Source organism: Perna viridis, chromosome 8 (genome assembly GCF_037379345.1).
Source record: "Perna viridis isolate PV_CMFRI_1.1 ecotype Kerala chromosome 8, ASM3737934v1, whole genome shotgun sequence".
Taxonomy (NCBI): Eukaryota; Metazoa; Mollusca; class Bivalvia; order Mytilida; family Mytilidae; genus Perna; species Perna viridis.
This window is the reverse complement of record NC_142452.1, coordinates 15,370,485-15,394,924: the sequence shown is the minus strand read 5'-3', so window position 1 is coordinate 15,394,924 and position 24,440 is coordinate 15,370,485. Positions and strand designations below refer to the sequence as shown.

The following is a 24,440-nucleotide window of genomic DNA, read 5'->3' as shown; positions in this document are numbered from 1 at the left end:
ACCTATCTAAACCAAACCCTGAAAAATCCAAAAAAACCTTTTGACTCTTTTTGAATTTCCAAGAAATCAATTAATATACATTTTTAACCTCTACAAACTAAACACCTTTCTAAACCAGCTTAATTTTTTTTCAGGTCAAAAAGGGATTTAATTTAGACTGGCTTAAGGACATGTCATGCCTTATTGATGTAATTCTTAATTCGGAAAAAGTGCAACAACTAAGGACTCAAAAACAATAGTATTCCACTGATCAGCACTGAAATTTAGTTCTACATAATTTTTATTTTACTTGTAGTGCCTTGACCTGGAATCAGATAAACTGGGTCCCAGGTGGATTCCTGACTGGTCCTTATTTGAGACTAGTGTAAGTAAATATTAACTTTAAGTTGTTTCAGGATGCTATATTTTAAGATGTCACACGGGATAATATATTTAAGATGTTACGGGAGACTGTATTTAAGATGTTACAGGAGGCTATATTTTAAGATGTAACAGGAGACTGTATGTTAAGATATTACTGGAGACTATATTTTAAGATGTTATAGGAGACTATATTTTAAGATGTTAATGGTGGCTATATTTTAAGATGTTACTGGAGGCTATATTTTAAGATGTTACTAGAGACTATTTTAAGATGTTACTGGAGGCTATATTTTAAGATGTTACTGGAGGCTATATTTAAAGTTGTTACTGGAGGCTATATTTTAAGATGTTACTGGAGGCTATATTTTAAGATGTTACTGGAGGCTATATTTAAAGTTGTTACTGGAGGCTATATTTTAAGAGTACATATATGTACTGGTTTAGTATATTTTGAATGTCAATATTTTTGTATTCAAGCCTTTGACCAAGTAGTGATTGGCTTCAGTCTTCTTGTTTTTGCTCTGGTACAGGCTCCACTTAAATTTATTTTTTCAATAATTGAACTGTATTTAATATACCCCACATATTGTCTCAGAGATGTTTGTAGAATCATGATACGATACTAAGTGAAACTATTTTTCTGTTAGGCTAGGACAGTGATACTGTTTTACTGTTAGGTTTGAACTATCCCTGGAAAACTTACCAGTATGTTTCGGTTGAACTAACATACAATGCCAGAAAGTGATAAATTTTTTGTATATGTTGGAAGTTTGTATTCCTGTTGAAATTATGTACTGTTGTTAGGTTCACATGTATACTTTTTGATATTCTTATTTTTGAGGGGTTGTCACTATTCTGAACTCAGTAGGCAAAATGTAACTTGGTTGGAAGTAAATTATTTTCCTTCTAATAGTTCCATTATTCTATTGTATAACAGAGGTTTCTGAGAATTTTATTGCACTGCTATTATTTTTTTTGCAGGAGCCTTGGTGGAAATTCTTTCATACACTTTCCAGTTTCTGGATTAGGAAGTACATGTATACCTAGTCTGATATGTTTGTAAGTTATCTAGGTTATAAAGATATACACTTATGTACATGTGTGTTATGTAGAGGGTTAAGTGTGTATACACTGATGTACATGTGTTGTGTAGAAGGTTAAGTGTGTATACACTGATGTACATGTGTGTTGTGTAGAAGGTTAAGTGTGTATACACAGATGTACATGTGTGTTATGTAGAAGGTTAATTGTGTATACACTTATAAACATGTGTGTTGTGTAGAAGTTTAAGTGTGTAACTTGATGTTAAAATAGTATAGTTTCCAACACATTTAAGTATAGGCACTTGATCAGGAATTAGAAGCCTTTGGTTTGGATTCATTTGACCTAATTGGAATATTTTTCATTGATGGGTGGGGTATAAAACTATAAATTATTTGTTCTCTAAGGTAAAAGATTTAAACAGCCTGCTCCAGAATCTGCCCTCATGGAGTTCTTAAGCCTGGTTGTTACTGGTTGTTATGATGTCAGCTTGTAGTACCATGGATACCGGAGGTTACTGCAGTTGGTATGTTGTCAGCTTAGAGTATCAAAAATAGCTGAGGTTACTGCAGTTGTAGGGTGCCAGCTTATAGTACCAAGGGTATCTGAGGTTACTGCAGTTGATAGGGTGTCAACTTATAGTACCATGGATACCTGAGGTTACTGCAGTTGTAGGGTGTCAACTTATAGTACCATGGGTACCTGAGGTTACTGCAGTTGATAGGGTGCCAGCTTACAGTACCATGAGTACCTGAGGTTACTCCAGTTGGTAGGATGTCAGCCTATTGTACCAGGGGTCCCTGGTTACACCAGTAGGTAGGGTGTCAACTTATTGTACCAGGGGTCCCAGGTTACTCGAGTTGGTAGGGTGTCAGCTTATATAAAGTTAGTACCATTGGTACATGAAGTTAGTGCAGTTGGTAGGATGTTGGCGTATAGTACCAGGGGTGTCAGGTTACTCCAGTTGATAGGATGTCAGCTTAGAGTACCAGAGGAAACTGAGGTTACTCCAGTTTGTAGGATATCAGCTTGTATTATCTGGTGTAACTAAGGTTATTTCATTTGGTAGGGTGTCAGCTAAGAGTACCATGGGTTTTCCATGTTACTTTAGGTTATTCCAGTTGGTATGTTGTCAGGTTATACTACCAGGGTTTCCAGATTACTACAGTTGGTAGGGTGTCAACTTATAGTACCAGGGTTTCCAGGTTACTACAGTTTGTAGGATGTTGGCTTATAGTACCAGGGATTCCAGGTTACTACAGGTGGTAGGATGTCGGTTCATTGTGCAAGGGGTAAATTAGGTTACTTCAGCTGGTAGGATATCAGCTTAAAGTACAAGGGGTTCCAGGTTCCTGGTGGGTACTTTTGTTAATTTTGTTCAGTTCATCATGCTCTAAACTGTCACAATAGGGTAGTAAGTCTTGTGACGTTGCTTGATTGTTTCAAGAGAATGTATGATAATTCCATTCAAATGCATGGAAACTTTGTCGTCTACCATCCATTGAGTTCAGTATTAAAAATTCATTATCTTTGGGTTAAAAAATACGAAGTAGAAATGACAAATATATATTCCTACATGGTTAAAGTGTAATGAAAAGCTATAGATAGAAGAATTGGCAGTGTACTGCAGCATTTAGAGATTCTGGAAGTAAACAATAAAATACTGATCTGTCTTCGAATTTCAATATGTTCTACATCAAATATTCCAGTAAAGGAAATGAATCTAGAATGAGACTTACATACCCTATTATATCATTAATCATTTTCTTCAATTAGTTTTTAATTATTGATGTTATTTTTACAATTTTGTCTACATGTAAAGAAGAGACATTATAATAACAATATTCTTTGACGTAGTTGGCATTTATAGCTGCATGAGCTAACTAGTATCATTAAACCCAAGATGATGAATTTATATATTTTTATAATCTCTAAATTCATAAATTTGTAGTGGAATAGAAGATAACCAACTTACAAGAATATCTAAAACCCATATCTATAATTTCAAGGAGACTTCCCAACTTCATCTGTAAGTATATATTGACATGATACTTTGAAATGAACTGGTTTAATTGTAGCACAATGATGAGTATTGTAAGATAGCAAACCCTGTAAATCTGTCTTAACGATTGGAGCAGTTGTAAATGTAAAATTATGGACTTACATATGGTCCTAATTTTTGCTGTTTTCTTACAGAATAATGATAAAGTGTCTCTCAGACTAGGTTAGATTTAGTATCATTTTTCAAGTTAATACCTTTTCATTTTGTGGTCATATGTATGTATGTACCTTTTTTCTTAAGATTACATGTATATGCTCTTGATGTTTTAGGAATTTGTGTAACAATGCTATAGACTATATCCAGCCTTATGTCTTCTCAGAGATACCCAATCTCAAAGTCATGTAAGTTAGCACATTATCTTAAGAAGATAAAAGTTTGACAAAGGCAAGATTGTAATTGGAATCCTTAGAAGGTCTAGAGGGACAAGCCTGTGGAATACAGAATCTGAATGTGTTGGAGATTTAGTAGAACTTAAAGAGAATTTAGGAACAATGTAATCAGCATATTTTCTTTTCCATTCATAATTAATATGCAGATTGACTGGTAGGTCAGGATTTTTATGGAACAGCAAACATTCAGTCATGGCCTTGAGAATTTTTGAAAGTACACATGTACTTCGAAATGCATTGTAAATGTAATTTATGAAAGACATTATGAAGTGTTGCTAAGATCATAAACATATTTGGAAAAATAGTATTTCAGAATCAATTAAAGTGCTTACACTTTCATTAATTTCATTTCAGTGAACTTCATAAGAACAGTTTGTGATCCATACCCAAAGGTGTCTTTGAGAATCTTGAAGAACTTGTTCATTTGTAAGTTTACATGTGACATTTTAAGATTTTTTTTTTCATGTAAGCTTTATAAGTATTGCATATTTAAAATAGTTATTTGTAACAATCTTTGTTAGTCATAATAAATATGTAAATGAGCTCACATCAAACAATCTTATCAGAACGCTTCAGCTAAACTTGCTCTATGGTAAACACTTTCTGAACAAAATATTTGTGGTATAAGGGCTTTTTTGTGCTTGCTTGCTTGCAAAACTGAATGGAAAACTGGATGGGTATGTTGTTCACTTAAAGAATTCTAAGAAATTGGGAAAGGATGTGAAGACTTTGAATAATGATGGTTCAAATAGTATGAAGGTAGATTTCTGATAAAAGAGTTCGGGATGAACGTTTTAGCATCTGTTTTGTATTTCCACCAGTTATAAATTTTAATTAGCATGTGATCACCAGCTTTGCATAATGAACTCTAAAAACAGAATATTGCGTTTTTGTAAAATTTTCTTAAAATCTTGCTAACTCATGCCAACTCATAAGTCCTATTTTGTAGAGATCTCCATGCCAACAAGCTCATGACACTTGGTAGGGAAGCATTTATAGGTCTGGAGAGTCTAGACTCCATTCACAGTCCCCGGCAATGACCACAATACTCTTCAACTCAATGATCAATGTTGGCAAGTCTTTGAAATACTTGTAAGTTAATTTTTTTCACTGTTATTTATGACCTATCCTAAGTAATTTTTAGGCTGCCCATACATATGCTTGTACATACTTCTACTCATTAGATTCTAATCACATGTAGCTAACGTACCCTTCATAGGACTGACTAGAAACTTATACATTTCAGCATGCAAATATGGTCAAAGTCAGACAAAACGTTTTTTCTACTAGAGTATTTAGCTTTAAACTCACTGATGTTATAGTTGAAGACATCAATAGTCTTGAAGTTTTGTAAAAGGAGTATGCATTGCCTAAAAGTGAGCACTGAACATTTCTTCTTGAAGAGTATATGTTAGGTTCAACTGTTTCACTGTTAATAGTACATGCAGAACAGATCAGAACATAGATGTGCAGTTCTTAATCAGCAGATATTGCTGAATATACATAATAAGATTTATCATTAAAATAAATAATTTAAAAAATAAATCCAATATTTATGTGTGTTTTGAACTGTGAATGCAGTCAATCTTTTACATAGAAAAAAAAATGTCATTTTCATATTGTTTGTTTTTGGGACTGAGTTTGTGATGAAAGTTATATTTTTAGACATCCAAGATGTTGTTCAAGTTTTTAAAGTAATTATTTGAGGCACGTATTGTTATTTTGCATTCTTTCTGTGACGTGTCACTTTCGATTGATGATTTTTTGTTCTCATCATTCTGCAACCGGCTAACTTGAACATGCATGTTACTATAGAGTTCTCCATGATTCCTGTGGCTTTGCCCCAGCTTGAGCTGTGCTTGGTGATATATAAAACTTGTAGTATGTTATTCAGCTGAGAGTCATGAAAGTAATTTCTTTTAGATTATTTACAGTTTTATATTTGTGATTCGGTGAAAACAATTATTAAGTCGTGATGATAGTTATGGACAATTTTAATCATTAGTGCAGATTTATTTTCATGGAGGATGAATGAAGAGATTTTTACTACACCTCTATTTCACTGTATACGTGTAATACTTGGTAATCAACAAATGCTTACAAAGCATATTACTTTTTCAATAAATGTTATAACTCACAACCATGTGGATATTTACTGGATTATTCTGGTTTTTATAAATAATTTTTTTTTTAGTTTTTTAAGCAGTAATGCATTGACACACGTACTTCATCAAATATTCATGGAAAACAGCTTTGATAGTATTGTTTCCTTATAAAAGTGACACATCAAAATTTTCTCTACTATTAGCTTAATTTTATTGAAGTTTCTATCTGTGTTCCTGCCCATAAGCCTTATGCATATACTGGGACAGATCAAGAATTTTATGTTTGTGGTTGCATAAATAGAATTGAAAGTGGAAGGAAATGAGGCAAGAAAGATTTGCTAGTAGTCTTTGTGAAAAATCAAGATTTCATGCAAAACAGAAAATTTCTTCAAATTTTATTGCAATGTTTTCTTGGTCTACCCCAGTGAATATATGCCTGATATTTGTAAACATTTCTACTTCTCATAAAATGTAATCTGAAGTAGATATATTGGTGTTATTTATATTCATTCATCTAATATCATTTTATGTTTCTTTTGTACCAAAAATTGATATATTCATGCCTATTCACCTTCCCACATTTTAAGAGAGACTACCATATTTGAACTCTGTCACCCACGAAGAGTGTGTCTCATGTATTTATTATGCATTTTGTAACAGCCATTAAAAGTAAAAAAAAATCCCCCACTAAAAGACAATTTGAAGATGAACAAATGAATATGCAATCCCTGAAATGTGCATCCTTTCATGAAAAATCCTTCAAATAAAATTATTTTTACAACTTCTTCATTTTATGTGTTTTTAGGATATAGTTATAGCACGTTACAATGTTCTTTGTACAAAACCCTCCAGATAAAATAGTTGAAATTTGGGAGATGTCGCACATACTCATTCTCCAAGGTTAATGGGTATTTATATAAGATCATAACATATTTATGTATGTTATTACAGATATTTAGAAAACAATGCTATTACAAATGTGACTGCTCTTGTCTTGATGAGAAAGGTTATGGGTCAACCTTGCGCGGTACCTACTGGGAGAAGGAGACCCAACTAGATCCCTTCTCGACAATGAGTAGCTTACAGACACCGTAAGTGTTTATTGGATTATGAGGTCAACAGAAAAATAAGGAGAACTTATTAAGAATTTAAAAAGTATTATTTATGAAATGTTACTCAGATTCTGTTATTCATGGGCATGGAAATATACTCACTAGAATGATTCCAGAACTTGGAAGGAAATTTAATAATAATTTTTAATGAAAGGATTATACAGATTCTGTAAGTAATAAGCTTGCAAAATATGAAGCAACATTTATTGTTCCCCCTCCATTCTTCTTTTATATATCTTTGCTCATGAAGTGATGATATTGTATATATCTATTTTTGAATGATAGATGATAAAAAAAAATACATTAAACGTTCAATGTATGAGTCCTGCCTTCTTGTAAACCACAGTTTAATTGTCTGAAGTTGCTTTGGCAAATTACTTTTGGTTCCTCCTAAAGAAGTGCCTGGAACTTCATAAACCAAAATTCTGGTAGGATGATACCACTTTTGGAACTATCAGTATATTTGTTTTTAATGTACTTTTCGTTGGTAGTCCCCTGCAAGTATTGCAGTCAAAAGTTTGATAAATAGATGGCTCTTGGTTTTAAAAACAGTTTACACAGGGTTCATCTTTTTCTCTTTTTTTGAGTTGATCCATTAGTTTAGAATAAGTACACCGTGTCATCTATTTGTAGATTCCTGCATAAAAATGATATCACCAATGTTACCAGCTTTAACTGTTGCCGACTAACATCACTGACACAACTTTACTTATCTGGTAATGAACTGACAGAAAACAGCATTAATGATGATTCATTTACTTGTGTTCCAACTTTAGAAAAATTGTAAGTATAGTTGTTATTATACCCCCACTTTGAATGAGAGGGGCATATTGTTTTACCCTTGTCCGTGTTTTTAAGTTTCTGTGTTTCCATGTGTCCATAACAATTTTTTCATTCACAGTTTTTTCAGAAAGAACTCATCATATCTGCTTGAGATTTTAGCACATTGACCCTGTAGATAGGCCATTTGATGAAATTTTTTTTAAGAAAAATTTGACAACAACTGCTTGTTAACAGGGGTCTTTGTTTATTTTCCTTATATTGTGATTGAAAGTGGGGGTATCACTAGTGAGCCATCGCTCATAGCTTTCTTGTTTTATACTACTTGTATATAGACAATGAAAGGTCACTGACTTGATGTAAAGTTAATATACAAATGAGGCTTAGAGCTGCTAAAAAATTGAGTCATGTCAAGCATTTTCAGTGTCTTGAGCTTAATTTGTATATCCAAGTTTTTATCAAATCAGTACAGTTTTTGATAATTTTCTTTTTACTGCAACAAATATTTTTAAAAAAATCATGTTTTAAGCCAAAAAAAAAAACAAAAAAAACAAAGTGTTTGATTTTAAACTGATGACATTCTGGCAATCTCAAACCAATATAGGATTTGTTACATTAAAACAAACTGCTATATTCAGTCAGTGACAACATTTTGGTCAGATCATTGTGACTGTTCAGATAGAAGAGTTGTAGCATAAATGTCCATATTTTACACATATTGTCTGTAATAGACCATGTTTGTTGATTTTTTTAGTTTAAAAAGTTGTTACTTCTTTACAATCAGTTGAACAGAGAAAAAAAAATAGATAGAAACATAAATTACATTGTTTGTCCGAGCTATGAAACTCCATAAAAGTTGTAAGACATGAAATGAAAAAAAAAATTATTGTATAAAACATTTTTCTGTGTACTAATTTTTGCTGTTTTTGCTGTTGGCAGACCTTACTTTTTTCTGCTTTAAATAAGAACTCCTCTTTTATCATTGTGATTTCTTTTTTACTGCACACTTACTTCCAATATTGCTTATTTCTACTTAATTGTTAGTTGGTTTAGCTTAATTGTTCAACATTTCCTGTCAAATTAAAAATTTTATGTTACATTTTTCTCATCAATGTTTATATAAATCACAGCCACTAGATATATGGTAATCAACTTCAATGTGGGGACCCATATTGTGGGGTGTGATTCCAGGTCTGTCACTTAAAATAATTGATAGAAATAGTTTATGCTACGAACATTATTTTTATGGCAACTCAGCCATTTCTGTCTTTTTTTTTGAGTTCCAGAAATTTGTTCCTAGAAGAACGGGATGTTTCCAGTTATCGCATAATATCTCAAAAAGGCTTTCAACAATCAAAATGAAACTATATGTCTATTGTGGTTAAAGGTCCCTTTGATTAAAAAATAATTCTGAATTTTAGTTTTCAGGATACAGAAATTTGATTGTAACAATTGTGGGGGGAGGAGCTCAATGTTTTGCTCAATAACTCAACAAAAGCTTGCATTGATTAAAATAAAACTGTGTGAATGGGTAATATTGAAAATGGGAAGCTCCCTTCAACTTTTTATAAAATTCAAATTTTTCACTTAAAAGCACCTGAAGCAACTTGTGTGATACTTAAAAATTTTGGCATTAGTATTTGATCTAAATCAGCCTGTTGAAAACAATACTGATTTTTATAAACCTTTTAAAAATTATTTCATCCATATTCATTCTTCTTTATGCATATGCATATATTTATGAAGGATTGATAAAAAAATCTACTTAGCAGATACTTGGCTTATTGGAAGGAAATCTCCTTTTTTTCTGTATGTTTATGTTTTACATTTCAGAATTCTTGGATATAAGAGAGAACAGATTAGGGGTTACTTCATCCTGGCTTCCCTCCCCCAAAACTTCTGTCTCCTGACCCCTTTCATTTTGCCTCCAGTGATGGTTCCCAACCATAATCCCACCTCTTGTATTTTTCTCTACCAATACTACTCCTTCAACCACTATTCCCTGTCCCCTCCCTCACCATTCCCTACCCCTTCAACTACTGGTTCCTGCCTGTTAACTCCCCTATCCACCCTCCCATATAAACCATAAATAGAAAGTCTTAGCCATATCATATTTTGGTAAGTTTGCTGATTGTTTTATGAAAATAAAGTCTTTTACATGATATAGCCTCATAAGCACAGCTCCTCCTAAACAGCTCAAAGGGATTTTGTTGAAAATTTATTGTAGGGTAGGCATTATATGTACATGTGAAAGAAGAAATAAAATTAAAGGGAGGTAATTGAACAAAGATTTAAACTTTAAAAATTAATTCCATTATTTTTGTGAGCTTATACATGTACATGTATTTCAGGAGGTTGTATAGTAACAAGATAATATCAGTTGAGGATGGTTCCTTCCCTGAATATATATTTCAAATGTAAGTAAAACAAGGTTTCAGTTACTTACATTAAAACATCTCCTTAAAACATTCTGGACAACTGCTTGACTAAGGAAAATAATAAAAATAAGAAGAACTGATACAAAAATGATAAGTCCCAAATTTGGTTTGTGTGTCTAAATTACATTTCATTGTCATGATGCCTCCAGTAAACAATTTTCTGATACATATACATATATATTCTGATTCTTTTATATGGTATTATTCAATTGATAATTTCCTTGTGAAACTGGATTCTTGACAATGCATTCAATGGCTGTACTTCTCTTGTAAGTCTGTAAGTATTTCTATATGATAGATTGTACCGGTGCACCTGGTCCATGCTCCCAGTTTTTAGTGGCGTCCGAGTTGCTCATTTGCTTTTGTTACTTTGTATGTATGCATGATTTTAGTTAATTTATGTTCTTTGTTGTGTATGTCTGTTTTCCATGTCTGGTCTTTGTCCCAGGATTACATTCTTTTGATTACCATGATAACTTTGGTTCCCTCTTTGTAATAATTTATAGAGTGAGGAAAAAAATTCAATGTTTAGTTTTAAATGCCTACAAGTGGAAGTTTCTTCATAGTAAATTAAGCATCATGAGTATTGTGTTAAAGGAGGAAGAAGAGTTGCCCCTGTCTTCTTAGTCATTATTGAAAACTGTCTGTTTGCTGTTAATCTGTACAACAGATGATAGGACACAGATGTTTTTTTTTTAAATATCTGTATAATTTGTAATGTAAACTTTATTGACTTATCATATAATTATGTTTGTTTCTTTCCACCTATTCATGGCATGTCCTTTCACCTTATGTATTGAAAGTGGGCCTTTCAAAATATTAGTCTATCTAGAAACTCATCTTAAACCTTCAGTTATTTAAGTTCTGCCTAAAAACCGGACAAGATGATTCATCATATCTTAAGATAATCAATGAAACTGTATGAATACATGTGTCAAGTCCTAAAAACAATTCTTCCTATGTTTATGTCCTTAGATCTGCTACTTATAGTGAAATATTTTTGGCTGGTTTTAGTGTAAAAAATTCTGGTGAAAAGTTTTCCTGTACTTTTTCTGTAGTACAAAATTACCAAAATCTTAAGTGTTAATATCTCCAGTGGGCAACTTTCATAATTGCACTTTTATTTTTGAATGCAGTTTCTATGAGGCCTACTGAAGGATTTCCAATCTAAAAATATTTGGGATCTCCTATATATCTTAAAATTTATTTTGACTGGTATAGTGTAAAAATTGTGGCGAGAAATGTTACTGTACTTTTTCTTTAGTAGTACATAACCAAAGTTCAAGTCTTGATTATTTCCAGTGGACTATTTTATTCACACATATATTTCCTAATACAGTTTCTGTGGGGCCTACAGAAGAATTTGCCATAAAGAAAACTGGGATTAAGAAATGCATGAATCACCTATTATAAACCTCTGCCTGGTTTTTAGGCAGAGGTGTACTTAATTATTATCACAAATAGATATGAGAACCATTATTTAAGTGAAGAAACATCTTTATGCTGTACTTGCATGTTTTACAAGATCTTGCAAGTAATATTTGTTTTATACTGTTAAAAGTTTAGCACTATAAGTCTTAATGACAGAAGCAGGTTGATGTTTTACTAAGTTTGTAATTACATTTTTAGGAGACTTAATGTAAACAGAATAAAACAGATCAAGAAGATTCATTTCCAGAACTGTCCCTTAACTACTGACTTATGGTTAAATGACAATGAGATTGGTTGGATGGAAGATGGTTCCCTGGAACATGTTGGAAGTACAGGATATCTGTAAATATTATACAGGTTTTATGGATATCTTAATTTAAAGTAAAATTTGCAAAAAAAACAAGTCATAAATGGTATTGGTTTTACTGTTGTATAGTGTGTTATGATGTCTTTGACATGTCTTACAGTTGTCCAATTGGTTTCAGTAATACGAGGTAGCTGTAACATGTAAGAATGAATAGATTGATATGAAAAAATGTTTTTTACAGTATTCACAACTAAGATTTATTTTCTTCATAATTTAACAAAACCTTAAGATGCGAGCTATAAACATTTAATGTTGTTAAAGATACGAAATTAAAAAAGATCCTTGCTTTGTATTACCCATGGTATTACAGGTTAACTTATTATCAGACTTAAATTAGGCTTTGATTGTTTCTAAGGTCAAAGGTTAAATTTGCATTTGACTACCATTATGAGGACTTCATCCTTTATAAAGAATAAACAGCTTCTAGTTTTGCAATGGATTAAAATGTGTACAATGAGTTTTATAGGTACATTGTACTATGTTAGGTTCTATTGATAGAAAGTTTTGTCTGAATTAAGTTTTCATTACCGTTAAGCAGGTTATTTTTGCGGGTCTAAAATTTGATGATTTTGAGGCAAAAAATTAATTTTTATTACAAAAAATTTTTGTGGTTTTTTTTTTTTTTTTTTTTGGTAGTGATAAGTGGTGCACTAAGTACTTAAGCTCAGTGTAAATACCAGAATTTATTTTTTTGGGCATATTTTAGCCATTGAAATATGCAAAAATTAGCCAAAATTACCTGTTATATGGACAATATGAGGAATATGACTATACAAATAAAAGACTGAAACTACTGAAAAATATGATTGCTTTGCAGAGTGGTAAACACCTATAAACAATTCTGGTTGGTCAAATAGTTAAATTCTATTCCATCCTATTTAAAATGTTGTATTAACATAGTAGGAGATATAAATAGATTTTTTTCAAACAAAGTTGGTGTAGTTTCGCTTTTTCACCCTTAGACCTTAACGACACTATTCTATGGAAACTATGTCACCAGGGGCCAGTTTCACAAAACAACTCCTACAAGTAAAATTGATTGTATCTTATTTCCCAAAAGAAAATAGCAATGTGACAGCATACCTTACGATGAACTTAATACTTAAAACTTTTTGTGAAAATGTCAGCAGATCGTAATTGTATTTCCATATTTGCCAAATACTTATAACCAAGTGGCTGTATCAAAAACCTAAATCGCTCATCATGTGTTATTGGTTTTTTAATGAGCAAAATTTTACTGGATAGTCTGCAGTTTTTTTTTAAAGATATAATACTTATTTTCATTTGTTGTTAGCTTTAGCTAGTTAGTATCTATAGACTTTCCATTCTTTAGTTTCTATGGTTCTTTCCATTCTGTAGTATCTATGGTCTTTCCATTCTTAGTATCTATTATCTTTCCATTCTTTAGTTTCTAAGTTTTTTCCATTCTTTAGTTTCTATGGTTTTTCCATTCTTTAGTATCTATGGTCTTTCCATTCTTTAGTTTCTATGGTCTTTCCATTCTTTAGTTTCTATGGTCTTTCCATTCTTTAGTTTCTATGTTTTTTTTTTCATCTATGGTTCTTTCCATTCTTCAGTAGCTATGGTCTTTCCATTCTTAGTATCTATTATCTTTCCATTCTTTAGTTTCTATGGTTTTCCCATTCTTTAGTTTCTATGGTCTTTCCATTCTTTAGTTTCTATGGTTTTTCCATTCTTTAGTTTCTAAGGTCTTTCCATTCTTTAGTTTTTATGGTTTTTCCATTCTTTAGTTTCTATGGTCTTTCCATTCTTTAGTTTCTATGGTCTTTCCATTCTTTAGTATCTATGGTCTTTCCATTCTTTAGTTTCTATGGTCTTTCCATTCTTTAGTTTCTAAGGTCTTCCATTCTTTAGTTTCTATGGTCTTTCCATTCTTTAGTTTCTATGGTTTTTCCATTCTTTAGTTTCTATTGTCTTTCCATTCTTTAGTTTATATGGTCTTTGCATTCTTTAGTATCTATGGTCTTTCCATTCTTTAGTTTCTATGGTCTTTCCATTCTTAGTATCTGTTATCTTTGCATTCTTTATTTTCTATGGTTTTTTTCCATCTATGGTTCTTTCCATTCTTTAGTAGCTATGGTCTTTCCATTCCTGTGTATTTTATCTCTAATGGTGAAGACCTTTTTTTATTGATTTTCAGAGACCGTGCTCTATCATTACAGGTACTTAGACAATAATCGACTGTACACACTTCCAGTGGAAGGAGATTTCCATGACTTGACTGTAACATACTTCACCCTGAATGGTAACCGGCTGTCATCATTACTCAATGGAACTTCCAAAAACTTTGTTATCACTGGTGATAGCAATGGTGTAGGTCACTTGTAAGTTATTATTATTTGGGATGGCAATGCTGTGGATCACTTATAAGTTATCAGTTGGGTTGACAGTGGCATGGGTTACACTTGTAAGTTATCAGTTGGGTTGACAGTGACATGGGTTACACTTGTAAGTTATCAGTTGGGTTGACAGTGGCATGGGTTACACTTGTAAGTTATTCCTGCCGACTGGAATTGCATAGGTCACTTGTAGGTTTTAAATATTGTAAGCGATGGTAATGACACCTGTAGATTTATTACTGTCATTTGCTTACAGAAATGTACTAGAATCTTTGGGTGAAGGAGTTAAGTAATTAAATTGGCAGACAGTTACCATGAAGACATTGATTTAAGGACTTGTAGTAAGTACAAAGTTTTGATTTCAGTATTTTTATTATTGCAGCCATTTGGAAGACGACAGAATTACCACAATAGAAGATCATGCCTTCCAGTCAGTGACATTGTCAGACAGTAGTGCAGTTATAGACTTGACAAGCAACAAAATCAAAGACCTACAACTGTATGCCTTCATTGATGTTTCATCTTATGGCATTAATTTCGATGCAGATACTTTGGGAGTTATTCCCCCGTATACCTTCAATGATATATCAGTAACCAGCTTGAACTTGCAAAACACTGGAGTGACAGAAATCCAGGAAAATGCATTCAATAACATTAACTTAAAAACTTTGTAGGTATTCATTATAAGTATAAGTTTCTGTAAGTATCGGGCAGAATGGGAAAAATCAGAAACTTTGCATGTCAAAAACTCACTGATCTGAAAATACAATGTTACTCAAGGGTAATTTCTTTTTTCAAAAATACAATTGTTTGACCTCTGCACCACTGTATTTGTTCAGAAATTTTTCACTAGAATGTTAGAAAAAAATGAAGTCTTGACTGAGTAACCTGTCCTTAAAATGGTCATTTTCAGTACATTTCATTGAAATTATAGCTCAGTTAAACAAACAGATATGAAAAATTATGTGTTTTTTTCTTGATTCTAATGATGCTAGTAGTTAAAATTAAACTATCAAAATAATTGGGTTTTTTATACCATGTTCCGTACACTGCCTGATTCTTACAAAGACTATCACTTGAAACTAATTTGTCTTTACTTTGAATTGCTATAAGAGATTTATCCCAAAACCCTAAATGTTACCATGGCTTCCTTAGTACCATTGTAAAGTTGAGACATTGGGCTACATGATAATACAAATATATATGTCAGTTTATTTCCTTTCAGTAAAAAGAAGAAGTTTGAAGAATAAAAAAACGTAAAAAAAATAGATTTTTGCCTAAATGAGGTATAAAAAGTAGCAAAAAAATACAAAAATGTTTCAGTTTATTTTTTGGTAACAAAAGATTTGTAAATGGGAGGTATAAGGGAACCTGAAAATCATAATTAGGTTGATGAGTTTGTGGGGGGGGGGGGGTATCTCAGCCCAGATACTATATACTCTAACCAACTGACCAGCCTTGATGTTTCTGTATTTAGCAGTACCTCAAGAGTAACAACTCTTCATCTTAATAAAAACCAGTTAGCTCATATTAGTTCTGTAGCTTTTGAAGATGTTACAGTCACTCGCCTATACCTAAATGACAATCAGTTGTCTGTCTACCCAATAGCACTGAAAGAAATTACGCCAACTAACATGTAAGTTAAACAGTCTATGGGTCATTGAGCATCTTCTTTCTCTTCACCTCACCTATCCTCTTCATTGAGCATCTTCTTTCTCTTCCCCTCACCTATCCTCTTCATTGAGCATCTTCTTTCCCTTCACCTCACCTATCCTCTTCATTGAGCATCTTCTTTCTCTTCCCCTCACCTATCCTCTTCATTGAGCATCTTCTTTCCCTTCACCTCACCTATCCTCTTCATTGAGCATCTTCTTTCCCTTCACCTCACATATCCTCTTCTTGCCCACAAGGTCCTGATACACCCTCTCCATTTGTGTCTGACCTTATCTGTTATCTTTGCTGATATCCAACAACTCCAACCCTGTTGTGATCTCTCCTGCTCTGTAGTCTTCCTATGTGTTGTTTTAGGCCGTCTAATTCTTCTCTTCTGGAATATTATGATATTAGGAATGCTGATATCTTTTAAACCAAAAAAATTTGAGATGTGTATTCTAACAAATAAAACATTAATACTTTGTAAAATTACAATGTAGTATATTTAATTAATGAAGGGAGGTAATCATTTGTTAAGGATGTACTGCAAAGTTTTATAACATTTCATTTCCATCATAATCCCACAAATCCAGTTTGGAAATGTGTTAGATTGACCTTGCCATCCATCAGACTGAATCCTCATTTTTAACAAGTGCTATTAGTCCTTAACCACTGAATGGATTGCCATGAAACTTAATTTGGAGATAAATTATTGTATGTAAATGCTTTGTAAATATATGAAGGAAGGAAAATGATAATTATTGGATCACTGCAATGGGAGATAGTATTAATTGTATTCATAGTCTTGAGTGGAAGGATGAGGATGGGAAGCGGGTCAATTATAGATTACTAGAACTGTAAAAAATGTACTCCTGTCCACATTCTACTTTCATCTGTAATTTTTCAGAAATTAAAGGGGTAAATTCACTAACACTAGTTTCAGGCCTATAATTTTAACGACATTTCAACGAACTATTTGAAATTTTCTGTTTGCCTATTTTAAAGTTAAAACATTTACTGAATACTTATTTCAGAAAATACTAGCTGCTGTGTCATAATTTAGTCACATAGAGGGAACAAAACTCTGCTTCTACACAGTTTTCGAAGAATTTTCACAAAAATGGGAGACTATGGGGTAGTTTTTCAATCAAAAAATTTAGAACACAAGATTTGAACAACAAAATCTCATGTCAGGAGTTGTGATGGTACTGAAAAGATATAATAAATTAGTAGTAAAGAGAACTCGCACATTAATTTCTTTGGCTTTAAGGAGGTAGACCTAAGGTAAGGAACACAACTTTTAAAAATCATTGAAATGTTTGTATTCAGCATTTTACATCAATCTCATGTAGGCATCTAATTTACTTGGATTGATTTTATTCTGCTTCAAAAAAAAGCTTGAGAGGCTTTGTTATAATTAAATATGATACAAACATATCACTGATTTCAAGTATTATTTTCCTTACCCTAGGTCTAGATTTTACCAATTGATTTTACTTCAGATTTCAACAAAATCTGCTTTATTATTGGCTGAGTAAAATCATGTCCGAGAACAAGAATTTACTGGAAATCAATGTACATGTAAAGAACTTTTAAATAGTGCCTCTTTTAACTGTTTAAATCCCCGCCTAAAAAAAAACAAAAAACAAACAAACCAAATTAAAAAAAAACCAAAAAAACTCTGTTGTACAAATTGTTGTTTGTAGTTACCTACAGAACAATGAGATACAACACATTGATGAAGGAACATTTAAGAGCCTGAATAGTCTACAGTATCTGGACCTTAGTTATAACCAGCTATGGTACTTCCCTGCTATTACTGCTCAGGATCTGCTCACTGTGGTACTTCCCTGCTATTACTGCTCAGAATCTGCTCACTGTGGTACTTCCCTGCTATTACTGCTCAGGATCTGCTCACTGTGGTACTTCCCTGCTATTACTGCTCAGGATCTGCTCACTGTGGTACTTCCCTGCTATTACTGCTCAGAATCTGCTCACTGCGGTACTTCCCTGCTATTACTGCTCAGGATCTGCTCACTGTGGTACTTCCCTGCTATTACTGCTCAGGATCTGCTCACATTAAACCTGGCAAACAACATGATTGAAACCCTTGGAGGAATCCCTGAGGAGAACCAGTTAAATTCAGTGTAGGTTTAATTAGATATTAGCATTCTTTTTATTCAAGTAATAAATTCAGATATAGAGTCCCAAATATAAGTGAACTGATATTGATCCAAAATTACATCAGTAAAAAATGTTTGCTTTCCACAATATATAGGTACAAAAAGTATTCAAAATCACTGAATATTTAAAGGAAAGAGATCCATTGGTTAGTCTATTATATATTTAAAGGTGCATAGCCCCATGGTATTGTTAAGTTGAACAGATGCTTTGTTTGATCCTGAGATAGAGTTTTCAACTTTGACTTTTTTAATTACCATGAAGGAACTTTTTAGTGATTTAACAGGTAACTCCCTTAGATGTGAGTGTAGTACAGCTTACAGTCTTCACTACGTCAGTCCTGTTGTTAGTGGTGGGAGATGTGCCAGTCCAAGTGCTTTATCTACTGTAACATTTGAAGAAACTTTAAATGCTACTGTGTTAACCTACTATACAGATGTTAATACCAGTTCATTTCAATGCAGTAAGTACCTGTACCAGTATACTATGGAAAAACTTTCAATCATGGCGGGCCTAATCTAGACATCGATGACAAGGAGCAGTTTTAGTAAATTCTGTTCGAAATATAACAATATTGACATTTTTGTCTATGTAATCTATTACACAAACTTCTCCCTGTCAAAGACAAATTGGAGAAGTGAGCATAAAGCTTTTGCTAATTTAAGCAAAGATTAAGTCTTGATTACCATAGATATTACTGTAAAGTTTATTTTTTATAGATATTTTTGTAGATTCTGTCAAGTGAACACATTTGCAGGTATCAATTTTCATAGTTTTAATGAATGATTAGTGGTTCATAGTGTTAACAAGTATTATCTTAAAAAAAAAGATGGCCGACGCATATTCTCGTTTTGTTAATACCCAAATCTGATTAAGCTTATTCAATGGATGTGTTATAATTCATATTTCAATTTTTCATTGGTTCAACAAAAATAAAAACTATTTCCAATTATTCAATATATAAAAGTGACTGAAATATTCCGGACACCAATTCCCCCAATGGAGCCTTAAATTTGACAGTTGCTATCACATTTGTCCAATGAAATACGAGGATGTAAGCAACATTGGTTAGGTTGCCATGGTTAGGCATCATGGATATCCCTTGATGTCAAAGCAAACTCAATACCTGGACTGCATTGGAAAAACCACTTATTAATGGTACTATTTTTGTAATTTATCTGTTAATCGTTAAAATAGTGATATTAGTAAACTGAGAAAATTATATGTCTCCTGTGATTTATAATGTTATGGCAAAATTCAGTGGTCTTATTAAAGTTAATGCCATGCCTTTACCGCTGTCATAAATCTTCATATTTTTGTTTCTGTTTCACCATTTGAAAAAAATCTTCTTTTGAGATCACAATCATCTTCAATTGATAAACAGTTTAATAAATAAATAAATAAAAAAATGAATAAATTAAACTGCACTTCGAGGAAGTGCAAAATAGTTTACACATTTAATTTTGAGGAGCTCGAGTGTAGTGAGAAAATAAATATTTTTATTTGGTCATTAGTCTGATGTTTCATGAATGTCATTCCCAGAGTTGATGGATTTACCGGATAATATTGTACTTTCAGGTGCTAGGAACATAGTGGCCAATGCAGTGTCATCAACTGAGCTAAAGATAGAATGTGATCGTCCCACTTATCTATATGCTGTGTTTAGCAATGATACAACTGCTGCTGTAGATACAGCTGATGCTGCAACATGGTGAGAAGTTGATCATGTCCTGTACTGTAAACTTTCTGCTCAGGAAATTTAAAAAAACTGGGTTCTTGGTCAGCTACTTCTACTGATACATTCTCAGACTGGTTCCGTGAAGTTTCTGCCAATTTCAAGGTAGATAGAAATATAGCATTGACCTCTTCTGGAAATGTGTTAAGGTAGAGGATTTTTTTTTATTTCATTTTTTTTAAAACTCCTATAGATTGAGAACAAATCTTAGAGTGTATTCTTAATTGCATTGAAACATTCAAAGAATGTATGACTGTAGTGTATGTGCGTGTCCATGCATTCTTTAATGATTGTAGTCAATGTATTCAATGTTTTACCATAACATCCTTAAGGAGCCATGATTTTTTTAATAGAACTATCTTTTTTTATCTTATAAAACTGCAGTGCTTTTGAAATTAAAATATTTACTGCTTTCCCAAAACAAGTATTCTTTAACACAACAATTAGAAATTTATTTTTTGCATGACAATATTTTCAGATTCAAAGCAAGGATTTTTTTTAAATAAAAGGACAGATTTTAACTTCTGAACTCTTAAAAGCAGGGATTTGGCTATCATGTGCTTTAATAAGCAAAGATCAGCTAGGTACAGATCCATATAATTGGAAATGGGTTCCAGAAAAATGGAATCATGGCTTATTGTTGTTTATTTATGTCAAAATTTTTCACTAATTTAATATAATTTTCCAACCAAAAAGGAGGGGGCAGTGTTCAATGCCAGTAACTCAATCTGGCCCTGAAGATGTTCATTGGTCTGTACACACTCCATTTATATGATATATGTCACAAAACAATTTTTTGTCTGCTCTTAGGAAGATGACTCTCGTATCTATTAGAGATATTCCATGTTTAGAGAGCAGGTTGTTCATCAGAACTTCTACTTCACTTTGAGGATGTTTATTTGACCAGTCATCCTGGTCATGATGAATTGATGCATGTTTAGAGAGCAGGTTGTTCATCAGAACTTCTACTTCACTTTGAGGATGTTTATTTGACCAGTCATCCTGGTCATGATGAATTGATGCATTATAAGTTTACAGTGGCTGAAGATTTCCGTGTGAATGGCCTGGTGGGACAGTTCTCACTCTGGGATGTGTTCACTCAAGGACCACCATACTCTAGAACTTTATAAAGGTGAGGTTCAAAGTCTGTCTGTGGGACAAGTTCACTGAGGGACTGCCATTCTCCATTGAACTAAATGAAGCTTCATAGTCTCATTGTTAGATGTGTTCACTCAGGGAATACCACACTCCATAGAACTTTATAATGGTGATGTCCGTAGTCTCATTGTTAGATGTGTTCACTCAGGGGCTGTCACACTCCATAGAATTTTGTAAATGTGAGAGTCACAGTCTCACTGTGTGAAGTGTTCCCTCAGGGCCACCATATTCATAAGAACTTTATAAAGGAGAGGTTTACATTCTCACTGTGGAATGTGTTAACAACAGACCGCCATACTCAGTAGATTACTTTGTAAAGCTGAGGTTCATAGTCTGTCTGTGGGATTTGTTCACTGAGGGACTGCCATTCTCCATTGAACTATATAATGGTGATGTCCATAGTCTCATTGTGTGATGTGTTCCCTCAGGGCCGCCATATTCAATAGAACTTTATAAAGGCAAGGTTCATATTCTCACTATGGGATGTGTTTATTCCAGGACGGCCGTACTCAATAGAACTTTATAAAGCTGAGGTTCATAGTCTTACTGTAAGATATGTTCACTCAATGAACTTCATTTACTCTATGAAAATTTTTAATGGTGCTCATAGACTGATTGGGCAGTTTTCTGTGCATGATGAGATCAATTTTCATGAAAATCATAAAATGACTTTAATTTCAGGAAATGAAGCTCGCCATTTTACATTTAAAGATAACACAACACCCAATCATAATGCAGCCACTACTGTAGCTCCTCATACATATATTTATGAGAATGTCACAGGGACCAGTCTACAGTATATTTGTATGTTTTAATGTTTATCTGTCCATCCACATCAACAATTTGTTGTGTGATAACTTGAGAATCTATTGTGCTATAGTTTACTCTTGCACAAATTACGACTTACAATACTGATTGTCATAAAACTAGTACTAATATCTAGGTCTGTTATACAAACTGACACAATTTTGATTAACAGGTTGCCATCTCTGATATCAATGATAATTGTCAATAATGAATGTGACTGAGGACTTGACAACAGAGCGTCCATTACTCCAGGTGAATCCATTGTTTGTTGTCAGTACCTCTGATGCTGATAGTGGTGTAAATAGTCAGTTTCTTTACCATGTGTCAGAAGTAATACTGGAAGAGTAAGTGTAAATAGAACTGGAGTAGAATCCAACAATATGATAATTGTGATTGTGGGATTGAAAGACAGTAATATTTCTCATTTTAGTTCAGGGATGGATTTGGAATTTAAGACAGAGTGAAATAAAGGCAAGAAAAATTTGAGGGATAGAATTGTAGAAAGTCAAGAAAATGGTGTATGTCATGTGCTTGATTCTTCTTCTTACTATAAAACATTTTTTGTTAGGTACAAAAACTGAGAACAATCTGTTTATTGATTATGTTAATGCTTATATAATAGCTTCCTGAAAAGTTTGGGAAATAGTAATGTTATCATAGGACACATCTTCACTTAGAATGATCTTCTTAGTTCTCAAGCTCACATGCAGAAGTATTATTTTAATTTATAAATTACTAGAAATTCTTTATTATGGCCTATTTACCACCAAACGTGTCTTAAGTAACCTCTTAGGTGTAGAAAATCATGCTCTTTATGTACAGCAAATTTTACATAGAATGAACTGTTTTGAGATAATCTTTTAAGACATTCTATTGCTGAATACAGATGGTTGCTAAGATAGGTATTACTGTATATAAAGCTGATTTTGTATGTAAACACTGTGATATAAATTATAACTTTTTATCATGTCTTATTAGAGGTAAGTCTATATATTCTCATATATCTGTAGATCTCCAATAGAATATAGTGAGGATCTTGCCATCAGAGAACAAGTTTATAACAGCAGTACAGAGGTTACTGTAGAAGTGGCTGTTATTGACCTCGGAATTCCCCCTCATGGCAGTGTATTTATTGTGACTGTAAACCTCAGTAATACATGCTTCATTGATGGACTGTTTGACAGGACCAGTATCACATTTATTATAAATACTGCTGAATCATATGGAGAGTTTTATCTAAGGATACCTGGGTATTAGATAGTTAACTTCATTAGGTCCTATCAAATTTGACATTTTATTTCTATTGGCATGGGTTTCTAGTCTACTGGTTGTGGATATTGCATTGTAAAAATAGTAATTTTTTTGCAGCCTACTTCAGCACCTTTTATTTAGTGATTTAAAAAAGTTTTTATTGTTTTTGTTTGTGTAGTTAAACTGTTAAAAGTGTTTAGATTGTAGTGAAAGTATTTCATCGTTAAATTTAGCACATACATGTATCTTAATTTTTTTTATTTTATGGAAATTTAGGGAAGACTACTAGAACTACTGTGTTTTTACATTTTGTTGTTATTGTGTTGGGAACAGAATTTATTAGAATTGTAGCCAGTGAATTTTACCAGGCCACTTTTAAAATTGTCCATGTAATTTAAAAATAAGGAAGAAAATTGGTCATTTTAACCAAAAAGTTTGAAAAATTTTGTGTAATGTGAATTTTTTGTGGAAAACCCTTTTTGAGAAGATGAACTCTTGAGAAGTTATGCATTAAAGTTTATATTACAGACACGAAACTAAATATAAGATGTTGCTTCCATCACAGGTCTTTTGGAAGTTGCTTTTATGCAGGAGTACTGTGCAGTACTTTGATATGGAGTGTCAATTCCCAACTTGACAAACAATAAATCATAATAAATATTTTAGTTCTTTAACTTGATTTGACCTTCAAGTTGCTCACAATATTCAGGGTATGCTGTGTCTCTTATCTGGATTTTTGAGTAACTGTTTAAAACTTTAGATATATGAGCAGTCATTATCTTTTACAAGGCAGATTTTGAAAAGTTATCTCTGCATCAATTTTGTACGGATGCAAGTTATATTATCTGTGCCCATTTCAATGTCATTACTATAACACTATACAAGAACATATATAAATAAGTTCAGCCTGTCTCAAAATTTTGCTGATCATCTTATGGAAACAGTGTAATTGGAAAGTCTTAAGAAGATTTTTCATGGTAGAGTTTTGTGAGCTTTGTGATACTGGAACCTACCAAGATGAGAAAGGTCAAACTAGTTGTAAAAATTGTCCTGCTGGGTATTACAGTGCCGCGTTGAAAGATAGGTGTAACCCATATGATGTAGGATCATACAGCATTGGTGAGGGATCAGGTGGTTGTGTTGGCTGTTCAGACAAGACAGAATGTCCTTCTGGATCCTATGAATGCTTGGATTATCCTCCTGGTTT

The 24,440-nt window shown here is 32.7% G+C and overlaps 1 protein-coding gene across 5 annotated transcripts; it reads left to right on the top strand.

The window, feature by feature from the left end:
- The first annotated feature begins 293 nt into the window (after window positions 1–293).
- Window positions 294–24,409, top strand: LOC148609487 (uncharacterized). 5 transcript variants are annotated; one of them, XM_088540679.1, is made up of 19 exons: window positions 294–364; window positions 1,345–1,422; window positions 3,356–3,433; window positions 3,736–3,807; window positions 4,210–4,281; window positions 4,805–4,947; window positions 6,912–7,051; window positions 7,706–7,855; window positions 10,204–10,269; window positions 11,920–12,063; window positions 14,272–14,433; window positions 14,831–15,118; window positions 17,808–18,248; window positions 18,558–18,745; window positions 19,861–19,993; window positions 20,828–20,875; window positions 20,966–21,149; window positions 22,155–22,326; window positions 22,993–24,409. In XM_088540679.1, the coding sequence occupies exons 7-17, from the start codon at window positions 7,032–7,034 to the stop codon at window positions 20,994–20,996; spliced, it is 1,671 nt and encodes a 556-aa protein (XP_088396805.1). In that variant the 5' UTR covers window positions 294–364; window positions 1,345–1,422; window positions 3,356–3,433; window positions 3,736–3,807; window positions 4,210–4,281; window positions 4,805–4,947; window positions 6,912–7,031; the 3' UTR covers window positions 20,997–21,149; window positions 22,155–22,326; window positions 22,993–24,409. The 5 variants fall into 5 exon arrangements, with proteins under 5 accessions (XP_088396805.1, XP_088396808.1, XP_088396803.1 ...); XM_088540682.1 differs by having other exon boundaries at window positions 19,861–20,122; XM_088540677.1 differs by having other exon boundaries at window positions 20,828–21,149.
- Window positions 24,410–24,440: the final 31 nt, after the last annotated feature.

Coding starts and splice junctions, on each gene's coding strand:
- LOC148609487 (XM_088540679.1), top strand. CDS start 7,032: ATGAGTAGCTTACAGACACC. Junction 18,249..18,557: donor GAGAACCAGTTAAATTCAGT/GTAGGTTTAATT, acceptor GGAACTTTTTAG/TGATTTAACAGGTAACTCCC. Junction 18,746..19,860: donor TACCAGTTCATTTCAATGCA/GTAAGTACCTGT, acceptor TTGTACTTTCAG/GTGCTAGGAACATAGTGGCC.